Source organism: Megascapheus bottae, chromosome 30 (genome assembly GCF_031878675.1).
Source record: "Megascapheus bottae isolate mThoBot1 chromosome 30, mThoBot2.hap1, whole genome shotgun sequence".
NCBI lineage: Eukaryota > Metazoa > Chordata > Mammalia > Rodentia > Geomyidae > Megascapheus > Megascapheus bottae.
The window spans coordinates 2,534,339-2,549,437 of NC_143538.1; the positions used below are offsets into that span (position 1 = coordinate 2,534,339).

At 58.3% G+C, this 15,099-nt stretch overlaps 2 protein-coding genes across 5 annotated transcripts in view; one reads left to right on the top strand and one right to left on the bottom strand.

Moving 5' to 3' along the window:
• Positions 1 to 217: 217 nt before the first annotated feature.
• On the bottom strand, positions 218 to 12,941 carry Pml (PML nuclear body scaffold). Of its 3 annotated transcripts, none has more exons than XM_090321704.1 (9): positions 12,757 to 12,941; positions 10,942 to 11,408; positions 8,495 to 9,075; positions 7,479 to 7,549; positions 5,797 to 5,934; positions 5,223 to 5,490; positions 4,073 to 4,125; positions 1,610 to 1,757; positions 218 to 1,128 (listed from the first exon to the last, which is right to left on the bottom strand). In XM_090321704.1, exons 1-9 carry the CDS (start codon positions 12,868 to 12,870, stop codon positions 371 to 373), a joined length of 2,598 nt encoding a protein of 865 aa, XP_090177830.1. In that variant the 5' UTR covers positions 12,871 to 12,941; the 3' UTR covers positions 218 to 370. The 3 variants fall into 3 exon arrangements, with proteins under 3 accessions (XP_090177830.1, XP_090177832.1, XP_090177831.1); XM_090321706.1 differs by having other exon boundaries at positions 1,035 to 1,123; XM_090321705.1 differs by lacking the exons at positions 218 to 1,128; positions 1,610 to 1,757 and adding an exon at positions 2,381 to 3,162.
• Positions 12,942 to 13,478: 537 nt separating this feature from the next.
• The window catches only part of Stoml1 (stomatin like 1), a 6,317-nt gene continuing 4,696 nt past the window's right edge, over positions 13,479 to 15,099 (top strand). Inside the window, exon 1 of one of the 2 annotated variants that reach the window (XM_090321708.1) lies at positions 13,479 to 13,516. The gene's annotated coding sequence lies outside the window, so the exon portion shown is untranslated. Of the gene's footprint in view, positions 13,517 to 14,532; positions 14,681 to 15,099 lie in introns of those variants that run through there. The other variant, XM_090321707.1, reaches the window with a different exon arrangement.

Consider the following 15,099-nt stretch of genomic DNA (forward strand, 5'->3'; position numbering starts at 1 on the left):
GGGGCGGTTCAGGTTGAAAGGCACTTCCAGTAGCCATGGCACTGTTGGCCCTCTCCTTGGAGGCTACACGTAGGTAGGATAGGGGACAGTGAGGGGGGGAGAGGTCATGGCAGGCAAGGTGGCTGGGGAAGTCACGCAGAGGGCCCAGGCCTGGCTGGCCAAGGGGGTGCAGGGGGTAAGGTGGCTTCCGTGGGATTTTTGAAGAAGGTATGCTTGATCCCGGAGCAAAGGAACTAATTTAGTACAAAAAGACAATGGAGGATGGCTGACCAGGGCCTAGGAATGCTGCAACAGTTAAGGGGCCTGGCTCGGGGACCCCTCTTTTCTTCTTGGACCACCGGAGACCCTCAGACAACTGGGCCTCTCCACTTCACTGGGAGGCACTGAGAGGGGCTGAGATGGCCTCTTCCGGTGCCATGGTGGCACTGTCCACCAGGCCTTCCAAATAAAGGCTGAGCGCCTGCAGGGAGGGAGAGGGCGGGTCAGGGGAGGACGGGGAAGCCTGGGGGTTCAGGTAGCGGCCATACCTCTTCAGCCCCCCCTTCGGATTAAAGCGATGGGCAGTCAGCAGCTCTTCGAAGCTGACGTTGGAGAGGGCGAGGAGACGGGCCTGGGCCAGGGGCAGGACGCCTGCTTCCAGCAGAGGCTGCAGGGATGCGAAACACTGCAGGTTGCTGAAGGAATAGGTATGAGGGATGAGTTCCGGGCCAGGAGAAATTTCCAGAAGGCGGCACAGGTCTCGCATAGCCAACACGGCGGCCAGGGAGCTCTGATCGCTCAAGTTCCTGGCCAGATAGGTCTTAGCTAGTTTCTTGAGCTTGAAACTGCCAGCCCCGGGCACGCGTGCCTGGATGAGGGGCAGTGTCGCCAGAAAGCCGGAGACGACCTGCTGGAATTCCCACAGCTTGTTCATGCCTTCCAGGGCCCGGAAGAAGCAGGGCAGGGCAGGCCCCCACAGCGTGTAGCAGGCCAAGATGGGGTGCTGCATGGCGCGGAGGAAGTGGAGGAAGTGGAGGAGGCCGGCCTCCAGCGACACGGCCTTCGTGTGCACGCTGAACACGCCTTCGGACTGGATGAGCACACGGAACTTGGTCTCCTGGTTCACTGCGGCCAGTTGACTAATCTGGGCTGGGCAGGAGAGAAAGATGGGTGGTAAGCCCCCCCCCCCCCGATCCTGGGCCAAGGGGCATGGGGCTCTCGATGGAGGGTGGCTGAGATCTGAGGATCATGGTTCAAAGCCAGCCCGGGCAGGAAAGTCTGTGAGACTCTCATCTCCAGTGAACCACCCCCAAACTGGAAGTGGTCATCCAGGTAACACTCCTGGCCCAGGCAGAGCCCTGGGGGGTGGACAGATTCAGACCCTTTCCAGGCATCTTCCACTGAGGTCCAGGCACCGGGGTGGGGGTGGGGGGCTCCCCAGGTTTCTGGCCAAGTATAGGAGAGATGGGGACCAGAGCCCTTCCGCTCATGTCCAGGCCCTGCTCTGGTCACCTGCCCACCTCCATAGCTGAGCTGGTCTGGGGTTTTGCAGAGGACCCAGCCTGAGATTCCTTTGGGGACTCCAGAGACTAGGCTAGCACGAGACAGGGGGAGCCCCCCAAGAACCCACTTTTGTCATCAATCTTCAGGTCAAAGAAAATCAGGGGCCTGTCTTCTGGTTGGGAGTCCACCTGGGTGCTGTCCAGGGTGTGGATGACGGTGGGGCCTTCCAGTTGGACCTCGCTGGACTCACTGCTGCAGTCCAGCTCGTGAGAGGACTGCAACACAGAAAGGGGACAGGGCCAGGGCGTCATGGAGGCCCCAGGGAGAGTCACCTGCCTCGGGTAAGTGCAAATCCGTGCCATCAAGTGGATTCAGGTGTCCAGGATGTGTGAGAAGGGTGTGAACCTGCACACTTGTGCTGACACAAGTGTGTGAAGACATGGGGGGAGGGAAGAGAGGGTCAGGGCAGAGGCCAGTTGCTCTAGTGGGCAGAGACATGTGATCTTAAATTCTATCTCTGGGCACAGGCCTCTTAGCATGATCCTCACCACCCCTTTCTCACAGGTACAGAAGCTTCTGGAATTATTTCCTTGCTCAGTCCCTGGTCAAGTCCCAGTGACACAGCTAAAACTCATGCCAAGGTCTTTTCCCGTCCTGGAAAACGGGGTAACACCAGCGGGTGGGCAGGGAGGGCTGGGCATCGGACTGGCCTTAGAGCCCAGCAGATGTAGGGGTTAGGGGAGTCCAGAGGAAATGAAGGGCTAGGATTCTGTCACACATGGAGGAGGGCACGTGGTACCCCTGGAGACCCAGTTCTAGGGTAGGAAGGCAGAAGGATCCAGGAAAGAGCTGGGCCGGGGGTGAGTGTGTGACAGGACCATGGAATGAGGGGCACAAGTGTGATTGCTCGCTCCACAGCAGTTTATTAGGTACGCAGCCATATTGGCCAAGCATGGCCTGCATTCAGGGGTTTGGTTTCTGACAAAGGACTGGGAGACTCTTTATCTCCAAATAAAGCTGGAAGTAGAGGTGCGGCTCAAGTAGTACAAGGCCAGCCTTGTGGGGAAATGCTGAGGGACAGTGCCCAGGCCCCGAGTTCAAGCCCCAGGACGGGCATAAAACAGAAATAAGAAGTGAGTTGATGAAGGCCTGTTCTGAGCAGTCCTTAGGGATGCAGGCTGGAGTGGGGGTTCAGTTTGGGGCTCTGGGGCCTGTCTGAAGTGAGCCCGCATGCTGAGCTGGCAGGGAGACCTGTCAGAAGCCCTGGGGGGCACGCACATTAAAGAGGTTGCTGAGCCACTGCTTCAACCTTGGGGAGCCCCTGAGTGAGCCCGGGATTCTGGGCCTCTGGGAAGGTGGATGGAGGATGGGCTGCTGGCTGCCAGGGTGTCTGGGAGGAGGCCCTGTGGGGGCCACGGGGCGAGACGAAGCTGGCCGGGGGACACAGTACCACCGCCTGGGCAGGCTGAGGACGTGGTATAGGCTGGTGGCTCGGAGTGCCCTGCTGGGGAGGGCAGGGGTCCCTCGGAGAGTGGTGGCATGCTCCTGACGATCGGCGGGCTGGCAGGGGGACCAAGGGCTGGGGACATCAGCTGGCTCAGCGGGATGGCAGGGATGCCGGGGTGGAGGGTGGCAGGTGCCCTGGGGCAGCTGGAAGGCCCAGCCAGCCAGGGAGGTTCCCTGTGGGGCAGCAGTCTCTGGTGGGCACTTTCCAACACAGAGCTTCAGGCCGAGGGCTGGAAAGGACCACAGGCCACCCAGTCCAAGCCTGTCCTCCATTCAGCTGCCCTTTCCCCTGCCTCCGCCCCTAGGAACACATTCTCAGGGAGGGGAGCTCAGCAGCCATGAGCTCTCAACTGTGCAGTGAGGTTCTTCCTTTCACGAAGTCTGGCCCTCGTGGGAGAGCCCCCCCCTGCAGCTGCCATTATCTGGAGAAGGACTCTGAAGAAAGGAAGTGGCAGAGGAACGTGGCAGCCAGCGCAGAGCAGAGCCCACCTGCCTTGGCAAGGAAGCAGACCACCAAAGCATTTCAGAGACACTTGTGACAGCCGAGCATGGCGGCTCACTCCTGTCATCCCAGCTGCCCAGGAGGCTGCCATCTGAGGGCTGCGGTTCAAAGCCAGCGCAAGCAGGAAAGTCTAGGAGACTCTATGTCCAGTGAACCACCAGAAAACTGGAAGCTGGAGTTGTGGTTCAACGCTAGCCTTGAGGGAAAGAGCTCAGCACAGCGCCCAGGCCTCTAGTTCAAGCTTCAGGACACACACACACACACACACTGCATGGCAGGCTCCTGGCTGGGCAGGGTGAGGGCCAGCATGGACCAGGTGTATAACTGGCATTGGAGGCTGCCTTCAGGACAGGCTGCGTTTTCACTACCTCATGGGTAAAGCAGTCCTCCAGGCAGGAGGGGGTCTTCCAGCCACCAGCTGTCCCTAGACCAAGCATGAAGGGCAGCAGCAGTCCTGGGTGGGACTTCCGGGAGGGGTGGAGTTCTGGATGGAACTTTGGTCACAACAGAGAGGGGTGAAGTCTTGGGCGGGACTTCCTGCCTGAGGGAGGGAGTCCTGGGCCAGACTTCCTGGTCACTCACCAGGTTCTCAGCCTCTGAATCCTCCGAGCTGCTGATGACCACGATGGGATCCCCTGAAACGGAGACACGGAGAACACATGGGGCCTGCCCAGAACACCCCGCAGGGGCCAGCGCTCTGCCCAGTGCAGCTCTGGGGCCGTGGCAGGCCACCTGCTTTGTGGAACAGTTGGGGTGGCTGAGGGATTTCTACCATTTCTGGTTATGCCTCATCTGTGGGGGCTCAGCCGCCTCTGTGGGCCCACTGAGTGTGTGTGTGTGTGTGTGTGTATTTGTGCCAGTACTGGGGTCGAACTCAGCCTGGGTGTTGTCCCTTAGAGCTTATTCCATTCAAAGACAGTGCTCTACCACTTGAGCCACACCTCCCTTCTGGCTTTTTGGGGGTGTCTCAAAGACCTTTCCAGCCTGGACTGCCTCAGCGTCCTGAGTAGTGGGGTTAGGAGTGGTTGGTTTGTTCTAACCAGGGACTGCTGCGGGGCAGTGAGAGCTCAGAGCGTGGTCAGGCTCCGGGCTCAAGCAGGACTCTGGGCCCAGCAGAGGCAGGGAAAGCTCTCGTTCCACAAGTCTGGTTCACTTCAACTCCTAGCCACATACTCAACCTCCCTGTTTGGTGGAGTTGCTGGCACACGTGGTAACCCCGGTTACTCAGGAGGCTGAGGCTGGGAAGTTCAAGGTCCCAGCCCTGGGACAGAAGCAGCTGGTGGTGTAATCCTGTCACCTCAGCAATAAAGAGGATCATGAAAAGGAAGATCAAAGTCTAGGCCAGCCTGGGCATGAAATGAGACCTTAGCCTGAAAACCTATGCAAAAGGGGCAGAATGGCTCAAGGAACACAACACCCGCTTAGCAGGAGGCCCAAGTGTAAATCCCAGTACAGCTGCCCTTCCAAAGACATCCCAGGAGAACAAACAAGATACTCAGGCGGGGGTGGGGAGTGTGGCTTAGTGGAAGAGTGCCTGCCTAGCATGCACGGGGCCCTGGGTTCAACATCCCTGCACCACCAGATACTCAGGCCTTTTGCAGAAGAGGTTGTGAAAGTGATGGGAGTGGATGTGTGTGCTGGGGGGGGGGGGCATGTGGGGGTCACGGTTAGAGTGTGAGGGGGGGAGATGCTCCAAGGGTGCCACTACCCTGCCACCTCCCACCCTCCCTACCTGGCTCTAGGTCCTCACTGGACACATGGTTGCTTTGAGGCAGAAGAACCTCTTGAGCTACGGGTGGGGGCGTCTCAGGGCTGGGCAAGCCATCCACATCTAGGTGGGGAGGCGTGGCTGCCCTGGAGGTGCTGGGTCTGGGGTGCTCGGAAGAGTCTGTGGACAGCCTCGTCTCCTTCTCGTCCTCGGATTCCATCTTGATGATTTTGTTGGAGCACTGGGTATAACAGGACTTCCTCTTCTTGGGGGGGTTTATTCCGGAACCTTCCTGCATAAGGAGCCCCAAAGCCCAAAGGTTAGGGTATGGGAGCAGAGGACTTGGCTCCTTGCATTCCGTCTTGCCACAGACCTCGCCTCTTCCTGCAGGAAGCCCTCCCAGGCTGCTGGGAACACCCAACTTGGTTCCTGATTGCAAGGCCCTGAGTGTCTCATCACCCACCCGGGCTGGGAAGTACAGCCCAGGGTAAGGGGAAAGCTCAGAGCTCAGACAGCCGAGGAAAGCCCAGATTCTCGTCCTGACTCCATGTCTGCCTGGAGTCGGGGCCTCGGGTGAGGCAGGCTGGGAGAGGCTCACCTCTCTGTAGAATGGGCCTGTCATGCAGAAGTTGTATCTGGGCACTGGGATAGGGCTTGGCTTGGATGGCTCCACAGCCACAGGGAGTGTCTCAGCCTGGTCCAAAGCCTGGGTTTCTGTCCTCTGCTCGTCCCTGGGCTGTAAAGTTGGGAAATAAAGTCACAAGTGGCCAGGCAGCAGGTCAGAGATCTGAGGCTTCCCATTTAGCCACTGCCCTACCTCAGAGCTTGCTGGGGAGAAACAGCCCTCCCCAGCCACCACAGCCCTCCCCCGCCACCACGGCCTTCCCCCGCCACCACGGCCCTCCCCAGCCACCACGGCCCTCCCCCGCCACCACGGCCCTCCCCAGCCACCATGACACTTCCTTTAGACCCAGGTATTCAGAAAACCACCTGGGTGGGGTGTGTGTGTGTGTGTGTGTGTGTCGGTGTGTGTGTGTCTGTGTGTGTGTGTCCGTGTGTGTCCGTGTGTGTGTGTCCGTGTGTGTGTGTCTGTGTGTGTGTCTGTGTGTATGTGTCTGTGTGTGTCTCAGTGTGTGTGTCTGTGTGTGTGTCTGTGTGTGTGTGTCTGTGTGTCTGTGTGTGTGTCTGTGTGTGTATCTGTGTGTGTGTCTGTGTGTGTGTGTCTGTGTGTATGTGTCTGTGTGTGTGTGTCTGTCTCTGTGTGTGTGTGTCTGTGTGTGTGTCTGTGTGTCGGTGTGTGTGTGTCTGTGTGTGTCTGTCTCTGTGTGTGTGTGTCTGTGTGTCGGTGTGTGTGTGTCAGTGTGTGTGTGTCTGTGTGTGTGTCTGTGTGTGTGTGTGTGTGTGTCTGTGTGTCTGTCTCTGTGTGTGTCTGTCTCTGTGTGTGTGTGTCTGTGTGTGTGTGTGTGTGTGTCTGTCTCTGTGTGTGTCTGTGTGTCTGTGTGTATGTGTGTGTCTGTGTGTGTGTGTCTGTCTCTGTGTGTGTGTGTGTGTCTGTGTGTATGTGTCTGTGTGTGTGTGTCTGTGTGTGTGTATGTGTGTCTGTCTGTGTGGGTGTGTGTGTGTCTGTGTCTGTGTGTGTGTGTGTGTTTTATTTTGTGTTTGGTGTGTCCCCTAGCATTTTTCACTAAAGGCTGGTGCTCTACCACTCGAGTCACAGTTTCACTTCCAACATTTTGCTAGCTCATTGGAGATGAGAGTCTCACAGCTGTTCCTGCCAGCTTGGCTTTGAATCCCAGTCCTCAGATCTCAGTCTCCTGAGTAGCTAGGGCCACAGGCGTGAGCCACAGGTCCCCCAGTGTGGCACAGCTGCTTCCAAGGACCCTGTGCCCACTTCTTCAAAGCTGCAGTATAGTTGCTGCTGGGCATTGTGGCTTACGCCTGTAATCTCAGCTACTGAGGAGGCTGAGATCTGAGCATTGCAGTTTGAAGCTAGCTTGAGCAGCCCGTGGGGTTCTTATATCCAATTAACTAGCCAAAAGCTAGAAGTAGAGGTGTAGTTCAAATGGTTGGAGCACAAGTGAGCAAAGTCAAGCGAGGTCCTGAGTTCAAGCCCTATTACCCGTGCACTTACACAAGCTACGTTGGCCTTTAGGAATCCAGTGCTAGCCAGACAAGCCATGCCTAATGTCCACTTGCTGGCCCATTCTCCCTGCAGACCTAGGGACTCAGGACTCCCGGGCCACCCAGCCTGCATCCTCTTTCCACACCCCAATCCCTCACCAGCTCCACATCCAGAGAATTCTGAGGTGTATCTGCGACCTCTGGGCTGGCTTCCCTGGACAGCACGGCATCTGAGCAGAGGAGAGAGATGGCCAGTGAGAAGGTGCCAGCCTTGACAGGGAAAGGGGCGGCCCTGCCCCAATAGCCTCCACTGGGCATCTCCAGGGAGAAACTGGAGGATGGGAGGAAGCTTCTGGAATTGCATCTGGCTTCAGCCCAGCTAGAGAAGGGGATGGAGCATTAGAGAATTACTTCTTTGGCCCCAAACCCCCAAATGCACCCCTCTCCATCCTTAGCCAGTAGCAAGTCAAACTGTGGCCAAACCTTAAAGTAATTCCAGATCAACAACTCTGTGTGTTGGTACTAGGACTTAAACTCACAGCCGGGGTGCTGTCCCTTAGCTTATCGTGCTCAGGGATAGGACTCTATCATGCAAGCCACTTCTGGCTCTTTACTGGTTAAATGGAGTGAAGAGTTGGACAGATTTTTCTGCCCTGGTGGCCTCTGAACTTTGATCCTCAGATCCTGCGGAACAGCCGGGATGACAGGCGTGAGTGCCAGTCCCTGGCAGCATGTGTCTTGGAAGTCAGCAAAACTAACTTCTGGGTACTTTTAACCCCATGCCACCCCCGACCCCCTTATTCTGCACCATGGAACTTAGAACCTGAAGGCACCTAGAAGATTTACTAAAAAAAAAAATCCTGTTTTCCTTTCCTCCTGGCAGTACTGGGGCTTGGGCTAGGTGTTTCCTGCTCACCACGCCAGCCATCCTCCAGCCATTTCGGCTTCTGTCATTTTCCCCTAGGTATTGGTTGCACTTCTCTGCTGAGGTGAGCGTGGGCCCCATGCTGCAATGCAGGTAGGGATGGCACGCCTGTGTCTCCCCGGGTGCTCAGCTTTTCAGAGGGGGTCAGCCCACTTTTTGCCCCGGCTGGCCTCGAACAGGGATCCTCGGGATTGCGGCCCCCTGAAGATCTTGGGTAAGTCTGCCCACACGCCGGCCCCCGGGGACTTACTAGTGATGCAAGACACCAGATCCTGCAGCCGCACCTCGATCTCTGCGAAGCTGCGGGGCTCCCCGGGGTTCCGGGGCTCCCCGGGGCCCCGAGGCTCCTCCCGGCTCAGGCGGTCCAGCGCGCTCTGCAGGAAGCCGTGCATGTCCAGCACCTCCTGGTCCGAGGCGTACAGCTCCAGCCGCTGCACCAGCGCGCTGCCCGTGCGCATGCGCTGCAGCACGGCGTCCAGGCGCTGCAGCTGGCCCGACAGGTCTGCGCGCTCCCGCTGGAAGCGCGCCTCCAGCGCCTCCAGCAGCGCGCGCTCCCGCGCCTGCACGAGCGCCACTGCCTGCTGCATGCTGGCGCGGATCAGCTCCTCGGTGCTGGTGCGTGCGCAGCCCAGCTGGCCCAGCGCCGTGAGCACCTGCGCACGCGCGGAGGCGAAGGCGCGCTCCTGCTCCTGCAGCGCCTGCGCAGTGGCACGCAGCTCCCCCTGGCGCTGCTGGACCTCGCCGCCCAGGTCGCACTTGAGGTTGCTGTGGCCCACGTCCAGGAGCGCGCACGAGCAGCACAGTGGCTTGTTGCAGCCCCGGCAGTAGATGCTGCGTGTTAAAAATTGCATGATTAGCTGCATTAATGATTTGCATTATTTAAAAAAAAAATATCCCCTCCCAAGCTGGGTACCACTGCTCACACCTACTCGGGATCCTCCAGGACCATAATTTGAAGTCAGTCTGGTTAAATTCACTAGACTCAACCGGCAATCAACCAGCCAAAAGGCAAGGCTGGAGGCGTGGATCAAGTGGTAGAGCACCAGCCTAGCAATAAAGGGCCTCAGTAGCTGCCCAATACAAGAAATGTGATTGTACAGGTTATTCACTTAATTTTGAGTCATGGTCTCAAACCATGAAGAGGCTGGCCTCAAACTCGTGACTCTCCTGACATTTTAGTGGGCCAAGAATCCTGGTGACACCCTGAGACCAAGTGAGACATTAACAGGACTGCATGGGGGCACGGCTGTGACAGGTGGTGCCAGCAAAAGGCCCAGGGGACTCTGTGTGTGTGTGTGTGCTGGCCCTAGGGTTTGAACTCAGTCCCTGAGCTTTTGTGCTCAAGCCTAGTGTGCTACCACTTGAGCCACAGCTCCATTTCCAGTGTTTTGGTGGTTCACTAGAGATAAGAGTCTCATAGACTTTAATGCCCATCTGGCTTTGATCCTCAATCCTCAGATCTCAGCCTCTTGTCTAGATGGGACTAGAGACATGACTCACTCTCAAGCCTCTGTGGCATATTCACTCCTAGATTCTTTGGGCACACAGGCTAATGGACTTGTGTTCCTCTGGCCTTTTGTTATTCCAGTTCTCGAGGTCCTGGCTGAGGAGGAAAGTCCCCATCTACGAAGGGGAAAAACAATCCCTTGGATTCTGTGTCCCCTGGGACCACATCCCATGGTGGTGCCTTCATTAACTAGCTATGAGCAGTGGCCATGGCCCTAGATCTCTGAGCATCAGGAATGGAAGAACACCGTTTCATCAGCCAGTGCTTGTAATCCTAGCTACATGGGAGGCTGAGAATAGAAGGATCGGGGTTGGTTAAAAAAAAAAAAATTCCTAAGATGATAATTAACCATTAAAAGGCTGGAAATGGAGCAAAAGGCTGAAAATGGCCCAAGCACCTATTCTGGAGTTATAAACAACCACCACTAACTGAAGAGGATAAACTACAAGAGATAAACCACAAGAAATCAACTTCCTTGCTGTGCTTTCCTTAGCATTCCCTAAGGAAGTGAACAATCTATACCAAAACATAAGAAACTGTCTGGTTGAGCAGGAACAAAGTATACTGGTCTTCTCCATGCTATAAAACTATAAAGCAGAGGGCTGGGAGTCTGGCCTAGTGGTAGAGTGCTTGCCTAGCATGCACGAAGACCCAGGTTCAATTCCTCGGTACCATGTACATAGAAAAATGCTGGAAGTGGTGCTGAGGCTCAAGTGGTAGAGCTCTAGCCTTGAGAAAGTCCAAGGACAGCGCTCAGACCCTGAGTGAAAGCTAATGATAACCATCAAAAACTGAAACAATATGGGCGTGGGGGCTCACACCTGTCATCCCAGCTATTCAGGAGGCTGAGATCTAATGATTGCAATTCAAAGCCAGCCAGAGCAGGAAAATCCATGAGACTTTTGTTTTCTTCTAATTAACCACCAGAAAGCTAGAAGTGCAGCTGTGGCTCAAGTGGTAGAGTGCCAGCCTTGAGCAAAAAGGCTCAGGGCCAGTGCCTAGGCCCTAAGTTCAAGCCCCAGGACACACGGACACAGACACAGACACAGACACACACACACTACTGAGAATGGCAATCCTGACCCCATGCCCAGCTCTGGACACTCAGGCATGAGCTCCTGGGCACTTCCTGCATGACTGGCACCTTTGTCCCCCAGCCCTGGCCCTGCTCTGCGCTGCCCCACACTGACCTGGTCAGCATTGGGGTGCGGTGGTTGGGGTTAGAACAGAAGATGTTGTTGGACTTGCGGGTGCTATCTAGGAACTCGCGGGCTGTCTGGTCCCGGAGCTCCGTCAGGGGTTGGGCCTCGTGCTTTAGAAACCACTGGTGGGCCTCGAAACACTTGGTGCAGAGCAGCTGTTCGCACTCGAAGCACCAGAAGATGGCTGGCTCTTTGCAGCGTGTGCAAAGCGCCTGGGCATCCACGATCTGCTGGTACAGGCTCAGGCGGCGCTGCAGGCTCTCGAAGAACACGTTGTCTAGGACGGCCTCCTTGGCTTCTGGGGATTGGGGGACCTGGCAGGTGGGGCACTGCAAACCGTGGGTGTCCAGGCAGCGGGAACACAGCGTGTGCAAGCAAGTCAACAGCTTGGGGCACTTGGCCGGGGCCTGGCAACCCTGGCAGAGCAGGAACTGGAACTCTTCCTCCACGGGTGGCTGAAGGACAAAAAGGTGGGAGGGGACCTTAAATTCTAGGCCAGCAGCCATTTGATGATACAAAATCCCGGTTCCCCAGGGCTTCAAGTTCCCCACTGACTCAGCATGCCACTTTCCTAATGTCTATTTGTCAACAGATACCAGATGCCAAAAGTACAGACCTATCATCCTAACCACTCAGGAAGCTGAGATCTTAGGATCCAGCCCTAGGCAGGAAAGTCTATGAGACTTTTATTTCCAATGAACCAACAAAACAAAAACATCTCAAAAACTCTAAAGTCGGGCTGGGAGTTTGGCCTAGTGGTTAAAGTGCCTGCCTAGCATGCACGAAGACCCGGGCTTGATTCCTTGGTACCACATACATAGAAAAAAGCCAGAAGTGGTGCTGAGGCTCAAGTGGTAGAGCTCTAGCCTTGAGAAAGTCCAAGGACAGTGCTCAGGCCCTGAGCTCAAGCCCAGGACTGGCAAAAAAAAAAAAAAAAAACTCAGTTAAGAAGGTAGATACACTAAGAACCAACCTCAGAGTTTTTTGTTTGGAGAGGTACTTACAGAAAGTACCACGATACCCAACAATGTAATTCTTTGATATACACTCCCCAAACAAAAAGATGTCAGACACATACTTGTGCCTCAACGCACACAGCAGCTAATGCTGCCAACATAACCCTAATAAAACGCCCCTGAACAGATAAACCCTATGGCTCCTATCTATAAGGAAATATTAACCTTCAAAAGGTGACTCACATCTGTCATCACAGAGGCTGCGATCTCAGGATCACAGTTCACAGCCAGCCCGCACAGGCAAACCTGTGACTTTGATGACCTCCAGTGAATCACCAGCCCACAGGAAGCAGCACTGGAGTTCAAAGTAGTGGAGTGCTAAGCCTTGAGCCCACACGCTCAGGGCCAGTTCGCAGGCCCAGAGTTCAAACCCACAGCCCACAGGAAAAAAAGAAAGGAACAGGAGCCCCTGGCTGGTGAAATACGGCAGAGGCGAAGGAAGGAAACCCTGTAAATCTCCCTTTTGCTGAACCAGCCAGCAGAGCCAACGTCACACAGACAGAAACACGGGTTATTAGGGGTGAGAGGAGCCGCCGCTTCAGAGCAGTGCTTCCGAGACGTCGAGAGGGATTCTAAAAATTAGTAAAAAAAAGAAACAGAGCCCCGCGCCAGTCCTGGGACTTGAACTCAGGGCCTGCGCGCCTCTCCTGAGCTCCGTCCCCCGGCCGTCCTCCCAGGCTGGCCCCGGCCGTCCCCGCCCCGGCGCCCGCAGGGCAGCACCCACAGGTGTGTGCGCGGGCTGGGCCTAGCGCTCCGCGCCGATCCCTCCCCTCCCGCCCCTACCTACCTCCGCGGGGCTGGGGCTGGGCCCGGGCCCTCCGGGAGAGGCGGCGGGGGTTGGCCTGGTGGCAGGCTCGGGCTCGGGGCCCTGGGACCCGGAGGGCGACAACGAGTTCAGCATGGTCCCCGTTCAGTTTCGATTCCCGGCCCCGGGTGGAGGAGAGCGGGCGCCGGTGCCAATCTACGGCGGAGGGGGCGTGGACTTCCGGAGACACCGCCTCCTCCGATAGGAAGTGAAACCCAGCAGCGGGGCCTGGGGGCGGGGCCCGGACCTGGGCGAAGGGGCGGGGCCCGGGTGTGGGGGAGGGGCCTGGGGGCAGGGCCCGGACCTGGGTGAAGGGGCGGGGCCTGGGGGCGGGGCCCGGGTGTAGGGGAGGGGCCTGGGGCGAGACCCGGGCCTGGGTGAAGGGGAGGGTCCTGGGGGCGGGGCCCGGGCCTAGGGGCGGGGCCCGGGCCTGGGTGAAGGGGCGGGTCTTGAGTGCCCAGCCTCTGGCCGGGGTGAAGCAGAGAGGCCTGGCTGAAGGCGAGGAGCAACGGGGAGCAGACAACTCCAACTCCAGACACCGAGGAGGCAGAGGCCTGAGGGCTGGAGTGACACTGTCATTAGGAAAAGAAGGCGATGGAGCTGTGGCTCTAAGTGGCAGGGCGCTAGCTCTGAACCAAAGAGCTCATTTCCTGAGTTCCAAAGGAGGGGGGCTGACAGCTGAGACCCCCAGGTCCTGCCGTGGGTGGTCCAGGTCCCGTGCACAGCTCGCTGTCCACCCCAGGTGGGAACCTGGACACAGAGGGGAACCACTTCTGTTTGTCAGAGAACCCCTGGACCCACCCACTCCCTCCAAGGAGATTTGCACCTCATGCAGGCCTGGCTGGACTGAGTCCCTGCCGCTGGGAGCCCGAGGAGCTCGCCGGGGGCGGTGGTGTGTGTGTGTGCGCGCGTGCGCGTGCGCAGTCTCGGATCCTGAACTCGGGGCTTGGGTGCTGAACTTCTCCATCAAAGCTGGCGCTTTACCACTTGAGTCACACCCCCACGTTCAGCTTTTTGATGGTTCAGTGGAGATAAGCATCTCACGGACTTCCTGTCTCGGCTGGGCTGGAACCTCGAGCCTTTAATTTCTGCCTCTTGAGTAGCTGGGGTGCCGGGCATGAGCCGTGTGCAGCGGGTAGGGTCCGGAAGCAGGAGACCCCGCGGGCAGGGAGAGGCCCCGCCGGCAGGTAGGACAGGCGTTAGGTCTGGTTCAGTGAAAAGTAGACACTGCGTGTGGGTTGTTCACACCTGCCGTCCTAGCTATTCGGGAGACTGGGTTTGGAGGATCTGGGGTGGAAGCCAGCCCAGGCAGGATACGTCTACCTAACCAGCAAAACGCCGCAACTGTCCTTGCGCCTTGGCAGGCCCCTGTCCTCCGCGGTCCTCCAGATCTGTCCCACAGCCCCTGCTGGCTGGACGGGACACAGAAACTCAGCTCGCCCTCGTCCCGCATGCATAGATTTGGAGAGTGTGGAGAGGACTGATCATGGAGAGCACTCGGCCCCTGCCCCTTCCGGCACCTTGCCTGAGCTCAAGTGAGGTCCAGGAGTCCTGGACCCCGAGTGGATCCTAAAGATCGCGGCTGGGCTGCAGCTCGGTCCTCCGGCCGCTCGGGGCGCTGTGAGGATGCGCACGGCCGGACGCCGACTGTCCTCCTGCCCTGCACAGGACCCGCGAGTGAACCGGAAGCGATCGGGGGCGTGGCCTCTTCGGGGGCGTGGCCTGGCGGGGCGGGGCCTGCGCAGGCGCGGGGCGGGTCCCGGTCCGGAGAGATGCTGGGCCGGTCGGGGTACCGGGCGCTTCCCCTCGGGGACTTTGACCGCTTCCCGCAGTCCAGCTTCGGCTTTCTGGGCTCGCAGAAGGGCTGCCTGGACCCGGAGCGGGGCGGGCGCGGGGCCGGGAGCCGGTGAGTGGCCTCCCGGAGGGGCGGGGCCTCGGCCCGCTGGGACTGGGGTGAGGGCGGGGTGGGGGGCGTGGAGGCCGGGCGGAGCGTCAGCCGAGCCGCCCTCCGGGCCGGGCAGGGCCGGGCAGGGCCGGGCCGCGGCCTCGCCCCCGCCCCGCGTCCCCACGGGTCCCACATCCCCGGTGCATGGCTGGAATCCAAGGTCCAGGCCGAGCCGAGGCCCTCCCAGGGCGGACCCGGGCCACGCGGCCCGGTCCACGGGAGACTCCGGAACAAAGGCGCCCTGAGCTCCGCTGCTGCCGGGCTGAGAACCCAGGGTCGCGGTTCCAACCCAGCCAAGGCTAGGACTTTCCCATGCACCAGCACAAAGCTGGACGCGGAGCCGTGGCTCAAGTGGTAGAATGCCAGCCTGGTGGGGAAAA